The 19,705-nt window shown below is 45.2% G+C and overlaps 1 protein-coding gene across 3 annotated transcripts in view; it reads left to right on the forward strand.

Annotated features, from left to right (window-relative positions):
- The window catches only part of DGLUCY (D-glutamate cyclase), a 90,034-nt gene that overhangs the window by 63,977 nt on the left and 6,352 nt on the right, over window positions 1–19,705 (forward strand). For all 3 annotated transcript variants that reach the window (XR_003369774.1, XM_026651495.1, XM_026651494.1), the window contains exons 11-12: window positions 9,977–10,096; window positions 12,956–13,107. Coding sequence is in view for 2 of the 3 variants with exons in the window: in XM_026651495.1 (XP_026507280.1) it covers window positions 9,977–10,096; window positions 12,956–13,107 (272 nt within the window). In the remaining variant the exon portion in view is untranslated. The remainder of the gene's footprint in view (window positions 1–9,976; window positions 10,097–12,955; window positions 13,108–19,705) is intronic.

Consider the following 19,705-nt stretch of genomic DNA (forward strand, 5'->3'; position numbering starts at 1 on the left):
GAGAGCCCACATCAGGAAAGCCAGAGAATTACAACTAAAACTCCTTATGTTGGAGAAATCCCTGCACCCAGAGACTGAACCTGAAGCATGGACTCCCCCCTGGACAACTGTCTCCCACAATAGCCTCTGACAGAAGCTCTCCCATGGTTTCTCAGGCAAAGGAGCTCACTGCCAACTACTGCGACAGGAAGTGACCAATCTTAGACAACTAGAACACAGTGGAAGGTGTTTTTACTCAGACTACTTTCTAACTCAGAAAAAATGGAAGGATGAGGCCCATTCTTGACGTGAGACAGTTCAACAAATTCATGAAGACCCAACATGAGGGATGAAGACCCAACACGGGGGAGGGATAGCTCAGTGGTTTGAGCATTGGCCTGCTAAACCCAGGGTTGTGAGTTCAGTCCTTGAGGGGGCCACTTAGGGATCTGGGGCAAAATCAGTATTTGGTCCTGCTAATGAAGGCAGGGGGCTGGACTCGATGATCTTTCAAGGTCCCTTTTCCAGTTCTAGGAGATAGGATATCTCCATTTAAAAAAAAAAAAAAATTCCAAATGATCACAATAGCAACCATAAGTCCAGCACTGGAAAGAGGGGATTGGTTCTCAGCCCTCAATCTCCAGGACACACATTTTCATATAATGATACAACCCTCACACAGGAAGTTTCTCAGGTTTACCCTCGGAACAGAATATTTCCAGCATAGGGTCCTGCCCTTTGGACTATCCACATCCCCATGGGTCTTCTCAAAAGTCCTTGCAGTGGTCGCCGCTCATCTCAGAAGATAAGGAATTATAATTTTTCCTTATCTCAGCGATTGCTTACTGACAGCACCAACCCAACAAGAGACAATAGAGGCTACACAAAACGCGGTAGGTCTCTTTACACATCTGGGACTACAAATAAACGTACAAAAATCAACACTGATACCTGTACAAAAACTGGTATTCATCGGAGCCTACCTCAATTCTCTGGAAGCTACAGCCTCCCTGCCTCAGCAACATTTCACAGCCTTATGAAATCTCATCTTCACAGCAGTGAACAGACCCTAGATCTTGGCCAAGACTTGCCTACAATTACTTGCCTACAATGTCAGCAACGACATTTGTCATCAAACACACAAGGCTACACATGCGCTGCCTGCAGGCCTGGCTCTGTACTGTCTACGTCCCAAACAGATACAATATACACAAATGCCTCACCATGCCAAAAAAGGTAAAGGTCTCCTTACATTGGTGGACATTACCAACCAATGTTTGCTCAGGGGTTCCCTTCGTCCAACATCCTCCAATGATGATAATAACCACGGACGCCTCCCTATTAGGCTGGGGAGAACACTTGAACACCCACACTGTCCAAGGCCGCTGGTCCTCAGCAGAATCTTTCCTTCACATAAATCTGTTGGAGCTATGGGCAGTTTGCAATGGCTGTTCCCATTTTCTCCCAATGATCAAGAACAAAACTGTGACAAGCCCCCCTTGGGGTGCAACATAGAACTGGGGTACCACTGAGCCCTCTGACTCCCCAGCCTGGGTTCCTTCTCACACTGTGCTGCTGTGACAAGGTGCAGACTGCTCCCGGTCCTACACTCCCATCAGCATTCACACAGGCAGGGACACACCCAGCTGCAGTTACATATAGGCTCTGGCCAGCCACTGCATGAACCAACAATAGAGAGGCTACAGCCAAAATACCCCTAGTTCCCCGCCCTAGGACTCCAGATCTCTACTGTCCTGCCCTGGTCAAAACCCAACCAGTATGAATTTATTACCCAGTATGCCCCTCCCTTGATGTGGAGAGGAATATGTACAACACCTTTGTTAACTGAGTTGAGATTTTCCCAACCACTTCACTCAAAAACAAACTGGTTAAGATAAAACATAAAATAAGTTTATTAACTACAGAAAGATAGATTTTAAGTGATTGTAAGTGATAGCAAACAAATCAAAGCAGATTACCTAGCAAATAAACAAGAATGCAATCTAAGCCTAACATACTACACAGGATTTTAATCAAATAGTGTCTCATCCTGTTAGATAGTACAAGCAGTCCATCAAGCTTCCATACACAGGCTAGAAATCCCTTTAGCCTGGGACCAGCACTTCCCCCGGTTCAGTCTTTTTCCTCAGGTGTTCTCTTGTGTGGGGAGTGAGGCCCTGAAATGATGTCACTCCCCATCTTTTATAGTCTCTCCGTAGGGTGGGAACCCCTTTGTTCTAAGCCAAGTTCCCAGCTCCCTTTGTGGAAAAATACAGGTACCAAAATGGAGTTCAGTATCATGTGGTCTGGTCACATGCCCTTGCATGCCTCACTGAGTCATAGCAGCTATCCATAGGCTGTCTGAAGGGTTCCCAGGTGAGGACAAGCCTTTTCCATGGTCCATTGTCTTTGTTGATGAGCCATTAGCACTGTTCAGCTTCTTCATTGTTGTACGTGAAAGGCTAGTTGTGGGTGTTTCCAACTTCACAACATCTTTCAAGTAACACATACATAGCAAAACTTCATAACTTCACATACAATGATAACAGATACAATCCAACAGGGTATTAATGTTTAACAGATTGATACTTTTAGAATGATATCTCACAAGGCATACTTTGTACAAAATATATCATAATTATATTTCTTCAAGTGATGTCCCTATGGGTGCTCCACTTAAGGTGTTGAGCGCCCCTGCGCTTGTAATCAGAGATTTGTGGTAGTAGTGCCTGGCTGGAATGCACATGCACAGTCCCCATCTCATGCTGCCTCAGGTGGTTAACTGGCACTGTGTGACCAACCCCCCCTCAGTTCCTTCTGTACTGGCTACAAGTTGGAGCATTCAGCAGCGCCTCAAAGAGCTTAGTTAGCGTAGTATACCCTAGTTAGTTCTAGTTTTGTTAGAGATAGTTAACTCCTTTCATTTTCTAGTCCTTGATTATTTAAAAAAAACCCACCTTATTTGTTTCCTGACTAGAAATAGGTTTTCATTGAACCGTTATTCACAGCTCCCCCCTTGGGGGAGGACGAAACTCTCCCCTCAGGGGCATGCCCGGTTCTCTGGGCTTTAAACACTTCCTCACCTGTAGGCTATCAATCCCAGTGTTGGACGGGCTTGCTAAGCTCTTCCCCGGCCCGCAAAATGATCAAAGAGGCCCCGCCACACAAGGAGTACTATACAGGGGCGAAAGAACAGCAGTGGTACGGGCACCCATGAACGGCACCTACGCCCTTCCGTCCATTATCAGCCCACCTATGATGGCATCCACAGTGGCAGCATTGGGCCCCACGGATGGCATATCCCCCACATCACCTCAAACCTCCTAACCACATAGGAAGGGTACACGGAACTCACCTGGGACCGTCGGTACCAGGACCATCTGAGCCCCTTGAAGAGATGACAGGAAAACAGGAAGAAATCTCTGACCAGGATGTCGAACCAACAACCCATTTTTCTTCATTGTCCCCATATGACACCATCATGCTCCCTCCTCCCAACATGGGGGATGACTTTAGACATTTCCAGGATCTCTATAGAAGAGTTGCAGATTCCCTTGACATCTCACTGGAGAAAGTGCAGGAGACATGACATAAGCTCGTTGACATCCTGCAAACATCAGCATAATCTAAAATCGCTTTACCCATGAATGATGCAATCATGGAACCTGTCAAACACATCTGGCAGACCCCTGCAACAATCACTCCAACCTGCAAGAGGTCCGACAGGAAATATTATGTCCCTGCAAAGGGAACAGAGTTCCTTTTTTCACATCCCGCACCAAACTCCCTGGTAATGGATGCTGTTACTGAAAGGGGCAGACAATCATACCCCAAAAACACACCGTATGACAAAGACTGGAAGAGGTTCGACCTCTTTGGCCAAAAAGCTTGTTCCTCACTGACGCTTTATCTTAGAATTGCTAATTACGAGGTGTTATTAGCAAAATATGACCACACAAATTATGGCAAACTATCAGATTTTATTGAATTTCTCCCTGAGGAAACAAAAGAGCAATTTGGTGCACTCATTTCCAAGGGCCAACTGATCTCCAGGACAGCACTGCAAGCTGCCCTAGATTCTGCAGATACAGCTGCACGATCTACAGCCACTGCAGACATAATGAGAAGGGCATCCTGGTTGCATCTCTCTGGCTTCCCCAAAGAAGTGCAAGCAACAGTGGAGTACCTGCCCTTCCAAGGGCCCAAACTCTTCGCAGCCAAAACAGATAAGTCTCTGCACACCCTCAAGGACTCGCAGGTGACTCTGAAGTCCCTGGGTATCTATACTCCTAGGACAAAGAGAAGACAATGAACGTATTACAATGTCCACATCATATGCACAGACACACAGGCAATTGGAGCCACAAGCCCGGAAACAGTGGCCCCCAAGGAGACAATAACCGTCAAATCAATCTACCACGTCTCATCAACTATCTGCCAGGCAGCAAGTTTGAGATATTGGTTGAGGGCCCGAGACCCCCCACATCTTTCAATGCTGAGAACTCCTACCATCTCCCAGCCATTCGGAGACCGTTTAACTCCCTACTACCCAGTCTGCCAGTCCATCAGTACAGACGAATGGGTGCTGGAGATAATTGAAGTTGGATACTCTATCCTTTTTACTTCCAAATCCCCTACCCACCCTCCCTCTCCGTCCCTCTTCAGGGACCCGTCTCACAAAGATCTACTGTCTCAGGAGGTAACCCACCTCATCCATCTAGGAGCAGTAGAACCAGTACCAACAAAATACAGAGGGACGGGTTTCTACTCAAACTACTTCCTCACACATAAAAAAACAGGAGGATGGAGGACCATTCTCCATCTCTGATGGCTCAACAAATTTGTCAGAAACCAACACTTCAAGGTGGTGACACTGACCACCATTATCCCAGCTTTAGAAAGAGAGGACTGGCTCTTGGCCCTGGACCTCCAGGATGCATACTTCCACATAACGATTCACCCATCACATCGGAGATTTCTCCAAGTCACCCTCGGACCAGAGTACTTCCAATACACGGTCCTGCCCTTTGGTCTGTCCGCTGCCCCCCAGTCATTTCACAGGTACTCACGATAGTCGCTGCACACCTCTGCCAGAGAGGAATCATGATATTTCAATATCTGGACGACTGCTTATTGAAAGCAGCGAATTGACCAGCAGCAATAGAGGCTACCCAACAAACAGTAGATCTCTTTACGCAATTAGGTCTCCAAATAAACACACAATGAACTGGAATTTATCAGGGCTTATCTCAATACACCCAAGGCATCAGCATCTTTACCAAGGCAATGCTTTCTAACTCTAACGAATCTGATCACCACATCGCTGAACAGTCCCCAGCTAACAGCCAGGACTTCCTTGCAATTACTGGGCCACATGGCCGCATCGACCTTTGTCGTCCAACACGTGAAGCTACATATACGAACCCTACAAGCTTGGCTTCGCACAACTTATTCCCCACGAAGGCACAGTATAAATAAACACCTCACGATGCCAAGCAAAGTAAGACTCACTATCCTGGTGGACGCAACCACACAACGTATGCCTAGGAGTTTCTTTCACCCAAACCCCTCCTACATTGACTATTACAACAGATGCGTCCCTCATAGGTTGGGGAGCACATCTGAACTCATGCTCTGCTCAGGGTCATTGGTCCCCAACAGAAGCCCAGCTTCACATAAATCTACTAGAACTAAGAGCCATTCTCAATGCATGCGCCAACTTTCTACCCATAATCAGAAACAAGACCTACAAATTTTCATGGACAATTTAGCATGTATGTTCTATATAAACAGACAAGGGGGTGCACACTCACACTCCCTGTGTGCAGAGGCCATGCGACTTTGGCACTGGTGCATCCTGCACAACATCCACATTGTAGCAGCATGCCTGCCTGGATGTCAAAACTCTACGGCAGATGCACTCAGCAGGAACTTTTCTCAGGATCACAAGTGGGAACTCGACATCAGGGTTCTCCACAACATATTCAAACAGTGGGGATTCCTCACAGTAGACCTCTTTGCAACAGAGCACACCAAATGCCCACTGCTTTGCTCCAGGGCCGGAATGGGCCTTCACTCCTTGGGAGACACTTTTCTTATCAAATGGGACGTTTCCCTCCTATACGCCTTCCCTGCCAATGGCACGAGTGCTTCACAAGATCAAAGAGGACAAGGCCACAGTAATACTGATAGCCCCCACATGGCCTCATCAAACATGGCTCCCCTACATTCTCAGACTGTCAGCGTGCAGACCTCGCACGCTTCCTCTCCTACCTCGTTTCCTGTCCCAGGACTCAAGACAAACCCTGCATCCAAACTTGGAGACACTCCGCCTCAAAGCACGGTTGCTCCATGGCTCAAGGGACCTGAAATGACATGCTCCAAAGAAGTGCAGAATATTTTATTAAATAGTCGCAGACCAACTACCCGCCACACATACTTACACAAATGTGATTCCTGGTGTCACACAAAGCAGACCACATCGGTATCTGCGCCCTTATCTTTGATTCTGGATTACCTGCTTGAACTTAAGAGATCAGACCTCTCTATTAGCTCAGTCGGGGTACATCTCTCAGCCATAGCTTCTTTCCACTATAAGATGGATGGCACATCAATTTTTGCACACCCTACCATCAAACATTTTCTGAAAGGCCTCAACAACATACGGGCAGGGGACTGGACTCGATGACCTCTCTAGGTCCCTTCCAGTCCTAGAATCTATGAATCTATACCTCGAAATTCTCACTCCCACTCCACCTTGGGACCTCAACTAAGTTCTCCGGGGCATCACCAGACATCCGTTCGAACCATTAGCCACTTGCTCACTTCTTCACCTTAATGAAGGTGGCCTTTCTAGTCACCATTACATCCACAAGACAAGTGAGGGAACTAGGGGCCCTCATGGCTGACCCACCTTACACAGTATTTTCCAAAGATAAAATCACTCTCAGACTGCATCCCAAGTTTTTACCTCAGATCGTCTCCTCATTCCACCTTAACCAACCCATCTACTTACCAATGTTCTATCCTAAGTCACACCTTCGATGTTCATAGGACCCGGGCTTTTTACATAGATAGAACAAGGTCATTCTGCGAGTCCCTGAAATTATTCATTTCAATCACGGAATGATCAAAAGGAGATGCCATATCCAAACAGGGGCTCTCCAAATGGATTTCAGAATGCATCAAACTGTGTTACCAGCAACAGAACCTGCAACCCTCTCTGGGGATTCGTACACATTCCACCAGGGCTTTTCTGAACAGTGTTCCCATTACAGACTTATGTAGAGCTGCGACCTGAGCCTCTACCCGCCCATACATTTACGCAGCACTATGCATTAGAGCAGCATGCAACGTCCGATGCATTATTCGGACTCACTGTATTATCCTCTGCCATGACTTCAACTCCGAAGCCCCTCCCTTCCATTGGAGAGCACTGCTCTGAAGTCACCTAAAGTGGAGCACCCACAGAGACATCACTCGAAGAAGAAGAGAGGGGTACTCACCTTGCACAATAACTGAGATTCTTAGAGATGTGTCCCCCTGTGGGTGCTCGACAACCCTCCCTTCTCCCCTCTACTTCGGAGTTTCTCACTATCCTCTGCAGTAGAGAAGGAACAAAGCGGGGGTTGGTCACATAGCGCCAGTTAACCACCTGAGGCGGTGCGAGATGGGGACTGTGCATGTGTGACCCAACCAGGCACTGCTACCACAAATCTCCGATTACAAGTGCAGGGGCGTTCAACACCTAAAGTGGAGCACCCACAGGGACACACATCTCAAAGAATCTCAGTTACTGCACAAGGTGAGTAGCCCTCTCAACAGTGGTGAATATGGGGGTGCCATGGTGTCACAAAAACCATCAAAATCTTCACAGACAATGTTGCCTGCATGTTTTATATAAACTGGCAAGGGGGGGGCCACACTCATACTTCCTGTGAACAGAAGCCATACTACTTTGGATCTTGTGCATCAAACACAATGTTGACATCTCAGCTGCGTATCTACCTGGATGTCAGAACACCAATGCAGATGTCTTAAGCAGAAAATTCTCTGAGGAATATGAGTGGGAAAGGAATGATCAAGTACTAAACAATATATTCAAATGGTGGGGGTTTCCAACAATACACCTCTTTGGGACAACGCGAAATGCCAAATACTCACAGTTCTGTTCCAGAGCAGGATTGGGTCCTTGTTCACTGGGAGATGCCTTTCTCCTCAAATGGGATGCACCACTGCTCTACGCCTTCCCCCTGACCCCGCTTCTATCACGAGTGATACACAAAGGACAATTCCAAAATCATCCTAAGAGCCCCCATATGGCCCCACTAACCATGGTTCCCATACCTTCTGAAGATGTCTGCATGCCCACCACGCACTCTCCCTTCCTGCTCCATCTCCTTTCACAAGACGCAGGTCAGATATGCCATCCCAATATCATGAGACTTCACCTCAAGGAGTGCATTTGGTTTTTCTTCCCTAAGTGTAGAACCTTACATTTGTCTTTGTTGAATTTCATTTTGTTGTCTATAGCCCAGTTCTCTAATTTATCAAGATCCCTTTGAATTTTAGCTCTATCTTCCAAAGTGTTGGCAACTCCCTCTAGCTTTGTGTCATCTGCAAATTTGATCAGTAGGCTCTCTATTTGTACATCCAGGTCATAAATAAAGATGTTAAATAACACCAGACCCAGATCATATCCCTGTGAAACCCCACTTGAGACTTTCTTCCAAGATGACATCATTCCATTAATATCTACTCTTTGTTTGCAGTTGTTTAACCAATTATTTATCCACTTAATTTTGTGAATTCACCAGTATTCATGTAATTTAATGATTTATCTGGTATCTTGCTCTCCAGATCTCTGGCTATCAGCCACATTTTTCAGAAGGTCCTCAATTTTTGGGTGCCCAACTTAAGACATCTAGGACAGCCAACAATTATTCAGACATTTATTGGTCCCTATAGCTCCCACTGACTTTAATGGTACTATAGCTGCTCAGCACATCTGAAAGTCAGATACAAAGTGTTTCAAGTAGAGCACCCAAAAACAGACACTCCAAATCAGTGACCAATTTTTAAAAGAATAGGTCTATTTTTCTAAGAGGAAAACTGGTGGGGAAAATTAGAGTAGTGAGAGTATAATTAGGGCTCCCTCTACTCCATGGCACAAGGGGACTAAATGCTGTAGGAAACACTCCTAAATTCTGGGGCAAGAACTCCTGCTACTTCCAAAGGCATCACATACCCTTTGCATATATTTCTGCAAAAATTGTTACTTGTTTTATTTTCTCAAAACTAGCAACAAGACAAAGTTTACCTCTTTTGCTTTAAATATTTCACAATATTTTGCACATATATACAAAAATATATTATATTTGTCTAAGTCCTTCCATGAAGTGTAAGATTACTACCTCTCTTTCCTAGACATAGTGTCAGTGCTGTTCAAGAGCATTGGATAATGTCACCTTCTTGTAGCTGTTGCTTACAGAGCATAATTTCTAGTTACTAGTAAATAGCTAATGGCAGCCCCAACAACGCCTCGGTGTTCCCGGTTCCTGGCAGCTCCAGCAATCCCTCTGGGTTTCTGGCACTGTAGCTGCCTCCATCAGGTCCAAGCTTCAGCAGTGGGGGGGAGATGTCCTACTCCTCTGGCAGCTCTCCCCCAGCTGAACTGGAGGGCCTGCCTTTTATATTTCCAGTTCCTGTCCCACTCCTCTGCTTCCAGCAGGGCAGTCGCGGGTGTCCCGGCTCTGCCCACCAGGGGGTGGTTGCAGCTCTCTCTCCATCCATCAGGGAGGGAGACCACACCCCCTCGCTACATTGTTTTCAGCTATTGTTTTTGTGATCTCCTGTTTTGTGAAACTTTTGAAACAGTTCAAGAGAGCTGACCTGTTACACACAGACTACTGTGAAAGGCACTGGATAGCTTATAAATGGGTTTGTCTTTGTAAGGTGGTTTGGATACTCATGGGATCTTTTTTATTTTTTAATGAAGGCATTGGGGATGGAGGAAATGAACTGGGAATGGGAAAAGTAAAAGAAGCTGTAAGGAAACACATAAAAAATGGAGATGTTATAGCTTGTGACGTTGAAGCTGATTTCGCTATTGTAGCCGGTAAGTTTTAAAAAATTGAGAACAAAGCACATGCGTTGCAGATTAATTTTGGTTTGGCACTTTCTCTAAATGACTTACTGAGCATTCAGTTACGGTGAACGTTCTCTGTTTTGTGCCCAATCCTGTGAGGTGTTGAGCATCCACATCTTCCCTTGGCATAACTGAAAATGGAGAATGCTCAGCATGTCCCAGGATTGAACTTTTCATAATGAGTTCCTGCAAAATTAAAAGATCAAAGATCATCACTTGATTCTAAAATCCTGTTTGTGAGTTACTTTGGAGCCTTTTTAACTTTTAGACTGCTGTTAATTTCATTTAGAAACTGTACTAAGCAATTAAAGGTGTTGTGTTCAAAAGCATTCAGCCTATCTCTGCTCCCATTGAAGTCAGTGTTCAGTATTGGCCTAGCTCTGCTCTCATTAAAGTCAGCGTTACTTCAATGGGAGCAGAACTAGACCAACACTGAGTACTTATGAAAATTCCCCCCCTAAATAACTATTAAAATCATTTGACTCTCAAGGAGAACTGTACAGCCATCTTCTATGCAGGAATTAAATGAACTTTGTATTCATATAAGTTTTCATGTATTTGTTAGTGCCCTAGGGGTGTACCATACCAGGATAAAATCAATTGCAATATGCTCCATATGGGGGGATGCGAACTCTATCAAATAATGTCTACAGGGCTTCTATACATTCTAAATTTTGCATGTAACAAAACATAAATACAACTTCATGTTTAGAACCTTTTCCTACCCTATTGACTTGGCCAGCACGAAACAGACTTTAGAGAAGTTAATAGTAAAGGAGACGGATTCAGCAATGACAGATTTACAAATTGTGTGGTCTATATTGTGCTATAGCTCAGTGCAATGGGTGCCCATGTATGTGTAATTAATAATGGAAGGTCACTTTAATAGAAGGGAGTAGGAAAGCTAGATTTCCAACACCAATGGTACAGAAATAGGAAGTAGTTGGGGGGAAAATAGGGATTGAAGAGTCTGATTGTTTCTACCCTTTCTGCCCATGTGCATGTCCTAAAGTTGTAGGAACTGCAGTGTTTATATTCAGAGCAGCTGGCTAGCCCAAGACACAGTAGAGAAAAGAAAAGGAATGTGTTTTGAGCAGGAAGGTCAAATGGAGAATGTAACATGCACTACAAAATTCATTTCCAAATTTTCTAAAAATGGAAGTGTGGAAAATTTAAGTATTCCAGACTTCTGGAAACAGAGGTCTAGGAACAGTAGTTGTGCAATTATGGGTGCAGGAGCAGTAGTCGTGCGATCGGAGTTGCTGGATCAGTAATGATAAGATATGAAGTCTGCTGAGAGAAATGCAAACAGAGTATTAGAATGTGATCAAGTATTTTCAAAGAAGTTGCCAAACATCACTTAAAAGACAATGAGGTCTAATCTGATCTCAGTGTACAAATAATTCATGGATATTAACTTTGTTGGGATAAACACTTACAATCCCACAAAGCCCTAAAGAAGAATTATAGACTTCATCAGCAGTCAGACAGACAGACAGACAGACAGACAGACATTTGCTGTTTTCATCACAGCTGTTCTTCCCATAAAATGGCTGAATTCTTTACGCAGCCTATGCTCTTTGTGAACAAAAGAAATAAGCTATGAACTTTATAAAATTTATTATAAAATCTGACACCATGCAAACCTCACCTGGTTTTGGAAAAAGCTGGTAACTCAGCTCATCCTAAGTTTGCAAAAGTTGGCAAGACTTGGTTCAGTCAAAGCCACACAGAATCTATGGCTTTGGCACAAAGCCAAGTGAAATTCTGGTTTTGACCATTTCCCTTTGAGTTTTTGCATTTGTTTGAACCACAAACCCCCAAACTAAACTAGTAGCTTCAAACCTGCACTTATTGGATCTGAAATAAAAGTTCACACAAACAGCTAAAAAACTTTGCTCAACTCTAAATTAGACACACAAATACAGCATATAACAAAGTTAGGAACTTTTATATTACAGAAGATACCCAAATGTGAACGGGAATGACAAGATTTGTATCCACCAAGTGAGATGAAACATGATTTAGGAGTCAAAGCACAGGCCTGGGAGTCACGACTCTTGAATTCTATTCCCGGCTCTCTCATTTATTATTAGATAATTAGTATCACTCCAAATATGAATATGTACTTTGAAGGACTGATTTCAGAGGCATGTCAATAAACTATATGATGTATCTGATATAACATAGGTAATCTAATAATAGCTTGCAGGAAAATTGTTGATGCTGTAGAATTCCCCATGAGATGTTCCTGGTAAAATGTTTCTGCAAGGATAAAAATAAACAACTGTAAGACATATTAAAAATAGAATATCTCTGTGGAACAGTTAATGAAACAGCACATGTCTTGTTCTTATAGACTATGTCAATCCAAAACAGGCACTAGGAAAAAATCTTGCTAATAAAACCCATGAAATTGTGTATTCCACCACTGGTCCATAAATTGGTTTCTGATTGCGGCTAACTTTGTCACTGGCAACTAACCTATCAAAGTAATATGGAAGGCTAGAGACATCTCCAGTCTTTAGCCCTTACAGCTGAGTTTTTCAACGTAGTTAATTTCAAATCATAGCTCTAGATTGAGTAGTACAGTAACTTTTCAGAATTTAGTAAACTGGTAGGGTGTGTACAATGTACTGTATGAAATGTTTGTACGATCTTAAAACATTTCATTAAAAAACCCTTCTTGTTCCAAATGAATATTATTAGGACATTCCTACCTCTCCCCCACCGTTTGAGACTTATGTGGATTAGGTTCACTCACAACTTTTAAAAAACTTTTTACATTTAATTTTTACTGTCCAGTTTCATAGTGACTTTCTCTTGCAGGGGTCTCTAACTGGGGAGGCTATGCTGTTGCTTGTGCTCTGTATATCCTCAACACCTGTGAAATACATGATCGCTATCTGAGGAAAGCTATTGGGTTCCCCAGATTGTCCAAGAAGGCAAACTGGGCATCAGCACTTCCATCCATTACTAAGGTATTCTCTGTGGATAGGTTAGAGGATTGCTAATGGGATGTTGAAACCTTCAGCTATTGGTCACTGGTTCAAAACCACTACTATCACATGGCTATTTAATGGGCTACAGGAAATGAGTTTGGGCTCCAAGTCCAATTCCTAGTGGACAAGAGCACATACCACAACCAACTTTCTCAGAAAAGGGTACACTGATTATGTGAGAATGGAAAACTGAACCTCCTTCTTATTCTTATAGATGTGCCATCCAGAATGGGGTTGAGGCAAATTAATGGGGCAACATGAGAAATCTTGTATACTGAAAGTATCTGTATTGTACCTGTTCCTTGGATTAAAAAAGATTTCACTCTCAGTGGCTGACAGACCCCTTTCACCGGCATGAAAATCATTTTAAAAATATTCAAAAATATGTAGACTTTGTCCTCTGAATACATATGCTGCTGGGTTTTTTTTGAGTATTTCGACAGAATCAGTAGTATAAACAATTTGAAGGTTCAATATAAACAATTCTAGGGTGTTACAAGCTGCCTTTCCCCTAAAGCAATTCAGTTAAGTTTGAGAGAGACCAGTTGGATTTTAACCATTTGTTGAAAACTACAATAGATTACATGATCCTAGGCTATATTACACCAAATAAAGTAAACAATCGCCCTCCCTGCTGGGTGATCCAGCAAGGCATACTGGTTGTGGGCAGATGAACGTTTCTCCCTGTTCAGAGTCTGTCACCATAACACCACAAAGAGAAGCTCTTAACACCCGGTATAGATTCTAAGTTACTCATGTGTCTTGTGATGGTCACATGTCACATAATTAGCATGTCCAGACATGCCCAACCATGGCTCCCCCAACTGCTAGAAAATGTGAAACAGGTGGTAAGAAGATAAACATTAAAACAAGGGCAAAGGTGCCACGTCCCCAGGACACAGGAGCATGTAAAGGTGCATTTTGGGAGGGGAGGGGTTCTCCAGTCCCCTAACAGGGTTTCATTGTTTTTTCAACTTACAGTACCACTACCCTCTGTCTTGAAATATAACCTTTCTTCCCTCCTTATTATGTTTATTTTGGTAGAAACTGATTTGATGCCTGACAGTAAGATTATAATTGGAAATCTATAAAAGTTTCCATTTGAGGGAGCCAACTATAAAAGTGTTCTTGGCTGAAATTGATTATGACAGGTTGAAGCCCAGGAGTGAACTTTATTTACCAGATTTGATGTCTACTGTTTCAGATATTTCTAAATTAAAGAAGGGAGAGATAATTGAAGTTCTGAAGTTGCAAACATATTTCACCAATACAACTCAGAACTAGGTGTAAATCTGTAATCCTGTGGAGGTTTTCAAAATGAGAATGAATTAAAATGGCAGGGAAGAGTCATAGTTATACTTTTTCTTTGATAATAAAAAGGAACATCATTAAGAGAGCGGGGTCTGGTATACTGTGTCAATAACACACCAGTCTGGATTTCCTAAATGTTCATTGGCAGAATGACCAACATAAGGGCTTGCAAAAAGTCAATACTGTTTGTGTGATCTGCAAGCAAAGTCCTAGGCAACTTCTGTCTATCCATCCATCCTGTATTCATCACAGTAGTATTTCTACTGGGATCACAATAGGTTCTACTTAAAATTCCATCAAAATATCTCACAATAATCACAGTGACGGGTTTGTTATTTAACACTAGAAAAACTAAATTAATATTCCAGATTAGACAAATACAACAAAAACAGGATACTCAGGACTGTTTCTTCATATCATGTGCTTAAATCATCAGGTATTACAAAAAGTTTCTCAGAACAGTGCATGCACTTTTAAGTTATTTTTTGTTACCTGGTATAATTGAAACTGAAACCATATTTTTCTAGCTCTTACCCTTATGGGGTTGTCCTGTGACCTAGCAAAACATCTCTCAATTGAAATGAGTTACTTTTCATTCTTCAATGATTTTTCACTTACATCCCACCTCTAATTTCCCTTTAATTCTACATGACCTAAAATCAAGGGGAATTTTAATCAAAATCCCCTGGTAATGAGGTATTGTAATTAAACACAGTATCTCACAGAGCAAATCCTGTCTTGCATTTGTATTACCAAGTTCTACAGCTGGCAGTCTTGATAATGGGAAGGACCCTTGAAGGTTCAGTGCTAACATTCATTCAGATAAAACTAATGGAAACAGCTCTGTAGGAAGAAAGAAAATTACAAATTCTCTGTCGAGAGGCTATTATGGCTCTAACTGTAAACCTTGGAACAGTTAAACACTGCAGCAAATTTCTTGAGCACACCTTACTCCGTTAGTGTAAAAAGATAAAAACTGAGCAAGAAATTCCAGTTTGTGTTTTCTGCTGGCAGTTACCTCTCAAATACAGTTGCTTTTAGTGCTCTGGCCAAGTGCCTAGTTAAGATAATAAAGCACACTTGACATCTATACACTTGGGCACCCTGGTACCAGTATTCACGTCAGGACCGACACTGCCTTCGGCACAGGCATGTGCTCTCATCTGAGGCACCACTTCCTGCCTCATTCTGGGCGATGGATGAATCAGATCACCTACTCTCTTCCTCTGCTGTTGCTCCACCCAGTCACCAAGATCCCAGAACTCTTCTGCATTCAAGTCGGGGTCATCCTCCTCCTGCTCCACATCACTCAATGAGCACTGTGGGCCACTAATGGACTGTTATGGCTCCCAGGATTGGCATGCACCCTGTGGTCAGGACAGAGGTCCCTGACCTGGTGCCTACTGGCCAGCGATGTCCTACTCATGTCAGTGGCCTCCTTGGACTCAGTGGGATGCCCCTCGCTTGCAGAGATCCCACTCCTCATTACATTCAATGGCGAGATCATTCACCAAATCAACAGTGATGGTTGCAGATCAGCTGCAAGCCCAGGCATCAGTGGGCCTCCCCCTTGTAGAGCCTCCGGAGTCCTCCCATCTGGGTAAGTCATCCCGGGAGCAAGATCCGGCTTTGGCTCAATCAAGAACATCGTCCTCATCTCCGATGATGCTGTTCTGTCTGATTCATCCTCCCCTTCCATACTGGAGGACTTTAAGGCATACTGAGACCTTTTACATTGTAGCCAGGTCCCTTGACATTCAGGCAGAGTTCCTACATGAGAACACCCACAAATTGGTGGACATTCTGCAGCCATCTGTCTCTGGGAGAGTTGCCCTCCCAATCAATGATGCATTCCTTGAACCAGCAAAAGCCCTCTGGAGCACACCAGCCTCGGTATTGCCATTGGTTAAGTGCATGGAGAATTGCTATTTTGTTCCTGTGCAGGGATTTGAGGAGTTCTATTCCGATTCCCTGGTTGTAATGGTGGTGAATGACACGGTTCGACAGGGCAGAAAGTCCACTGCTAACGACAGAGACTCCAAGCTGTTGGACGTGTAGAGTTTCCAGCCCAGAAGGTCCTTGTCCCTACATATGTGGATCGCCAATCAACAAGTCTTGGTGTCCAAATATAATTTCCTTAATTGGACAGCTATGTACAAATTCGTGGGCCTGAGACCTTGTGTGAGGAGTTTTGGGTGTTTGTCATGGAAGGCTGCTTGGTGCCCAAGACATCCCTGCAGTCTGCTCTTGATGTTATAGACACTTTGACCAGGGTGATGGCTTCTGTAATCACTGCGAGGAGGGCTTACTGACTGCAAAACTCTGGAATTGCACATGATGTCCAGCAAGCCATTGAGGACTTGCCTTTTGACGGATGGACCTTGTTCTCGGAAAAGATCAATGACACACTAGTGCTCCTTTAAGGATTCCAGGGCTATCTTGAGGTTCTTGCGGAGGTACACATTGTTGACACAGAGGCACCACTATGGTGCTCAGCAGCAGTAGTACTGCCTGCAGCACTCCTTTGTGCATTTCTTCCCCCCGAAACAGCAGGACTACCCTAGAAAAAGGGATCGTTCCCACAAGAGAAAGTAGTCAAGCTTAGGGTTTGGCCAGTCCATGTGTCTTCCCCCTGTACCTTCTGTGTGCTCATTTTGACTCCTTGGTCCAGAGCACTGTTCCAGTCATTGCTAAACCTTCTTCCCCCTACTCCGTTGGGGACAGGCTGGACCACGTTAATAATGTTTGAGGATCAATTACTTTCCACAACTGGGTCCTAGACACTGTCAGATTGGGTTATGCCATCCAGTTGCTCTCTACACCTCCTCTCCCCTCTCCAACCCTCTTCAGGGACCGTTCTCATGAGACACTGCTCATCGAGCAGGTCTGCTCTCAGCTAGCATTGGGAGTGGTGGAGCCTGGAGGAAGTTCTGTCAGAACACCAGACTTCTACTTCTAGTACTTCCTGATACCCAAAGCCAAGGGTGGAATAAGACCCATCCTCAATCTTTGTGGTCTCATCAAGTTTATCAAATACATGAGGTTCCAAATGTTTACTCTATTGACTAGCCTCCCTGCGCTGTCTCAGAATGACTGGTTTGCTGCTCTGGACCTACTTTCATGTGGTGATTCTACCAAGCCACAGGAAGTGTCTCCATTTCATTGTAGGATAACTCCACTTTTAGTATATGGTTTTCCCATTTGGCATCTCTTCTGTCCCCTGAGTTTTCACCAGATGCATGGCCATGGTTATGGCATATCTCAGGAGGAAGGGAATCCACATCTTCCCGTACCTTGATGACTGGCTACTAAGAAGCAGCTCCAGAGAGGAAATTGTTGCCTACACCAACACCATGTTGTGTTTGCTCAACCGTCTGGGTCTCATTTTAAACACCATAAAGTCAACCTTCGCTCCCATCAAAAATCGAGTTCATTGGGGCCCTGTTAGATTCCACAATCTTAAGGGTGTTCCTGCTGACTGATCACGTCCATGCAATTCAACATCTCTGCCTTGGTCTACATTCTCAGCCCTCCACAACAGTCCAGGTGTGTCTGAGCCTGTTGAGCCACATATCCACTTGTACACATGTAGTCGAATTTGCGAGGCTGTACTTTCACCCCCTTCACATGTGGTAGATGGTCTACCACCTTGCCGTGCATTCTCTGGACAGATTGGTTCACCTTCCCCCACTAGTCCTGTACCCCTTACAGTGGTGGGCATGCCCACACAATGTATGGCAGGGCATCCCCTTCAGTTGGCTCTCTCCAAATAAATCAGTAGTTACGATGCTTCCCTTCAGGGTTGGGGAGTACATCTGGACTCGCTGGGAGTACAGTGTCTGTGGTTGGAACAGAAAGCCTCACTCCATAGCAGAGTGCTGGAGCTTTGGGCAATCCACAATGCATGGTTCACATACTCACCGACAATACCACCGCAATGTACTGTGTGAACAAACAAGGGGGAGCACACTCTAGGTTACTGTGCCTAGAGATGATCAACCTGGGCAATTCTGCATTTAAGAGGACATCACTCTCAAGTGGATAGCTGTCCACTTGCCTGGCATGCAGAATTGTCTCATGGACCATCTAAGTGGGGTTTTCTACCTGAGTCACAAGTGGTCCCTGAAGGCGAGGGTCCTCCAGGTCATCCTTGCAACATGGGGCATTCCCATGGTCAACCTGTTTGTGATGAGCAAAAACAGGAAGTGTCACCTAATGTGCTCTTGGTGGGGGTGTCTCAACCCAAGCTCCCTCTCTGATGTCTTCCACTGTAGCTGGCAGTCGACTCTTCTCTATACGTTCTCCCCTATCCCGATCATTCCTCAGGTCATTCTCAAGCTCAAGGTGGATCAGGCCAAGCTCATCCTCATTGCTCCAGCATGGCCGAGGCAGTACTGGTTCTTGGACCGTCTTGTACCGTTGGTTCAGCCTCCCATACCACTTCTTCCCCATTGCAACCTGCTCACTCAGAACCATGGCATCACTCTCCATCCTGCACTTACCTTCCTATACCTTACAGCGTGGCTGCTGCATGGTTTAATGAAGAGAAAGAGCAGTGCTCAGTGTCCAACAAGTCCTACGCATTAGAAGGAAGTCCTCTACTAGGATGGCTTACTTAGCAAAGTGGAAGAGGTCTTCTGTGTGGTCTGTGGCCTGTGGGATCCAACCAATGTAATCTTCTATCCAGGACACCTTGGAGTACCTACTACATCAGAGGCGAGCAAACTACGGCCTGTGGGCCACATCTGGCCCACGGGCCACATCTGGCCCACATCTGGCCCACGGGCCACATCTGGCCCACGGGCCACATCTGGCCCACGGGCCCTTCCCCTGCTGTTCCCCCACAGCCTCAGCTCGCGCCGCTGCCGACGCAATGGTCCTGGGGCAGCGCAGCTGCAGAACCGCGGCCTGACCCGGTGCTCTGTGCTGCGCGGTGGCGTGGCTGGCTCCAGCCGGGCGGCACAGCTGGCTGTCCTGGTGCTCGGGGGGGGGCGGCTGTGGCGCCGCCAGCCCCCGGGGCCCCGGGGGGGAGGGTAGGGGGGGGGGGGGGGGGGGGGGGGGGGAAGTGTATAGAGGGCAAGGAGTTCGGGGTGGTGGTCAGGGGGCAGGATGGGGTCAGGGCAGTCAGCAGAGGGCAGGGAACGGGGGGGGGTGAATGGGGGCAGGAGTCCCCAGGAGGCAGTCAGGAAGGAGAGGGGGGGTTGGATGGGGTAGCGGGAGGCAGTCAGGGGCAGGGGTTCCGGGGGCGGTCAGGGGACAGGGAGAA

The sequence above is a fragment of the Terrapene carolina genome, unplaced genomic scaffold (assembly GCF_002925995.2).
Source record: "Terrapene carolina triunguis isolate 2854851 unplaced genomic scaffold, T_m_triunguis-2.0 Scaffold96, whole genome shotgun sequence".
NCBI lineage: Eukaryota > Metazoa > Chordata > Testudines > Emydidae > Terrapene > Terrapene triunguis.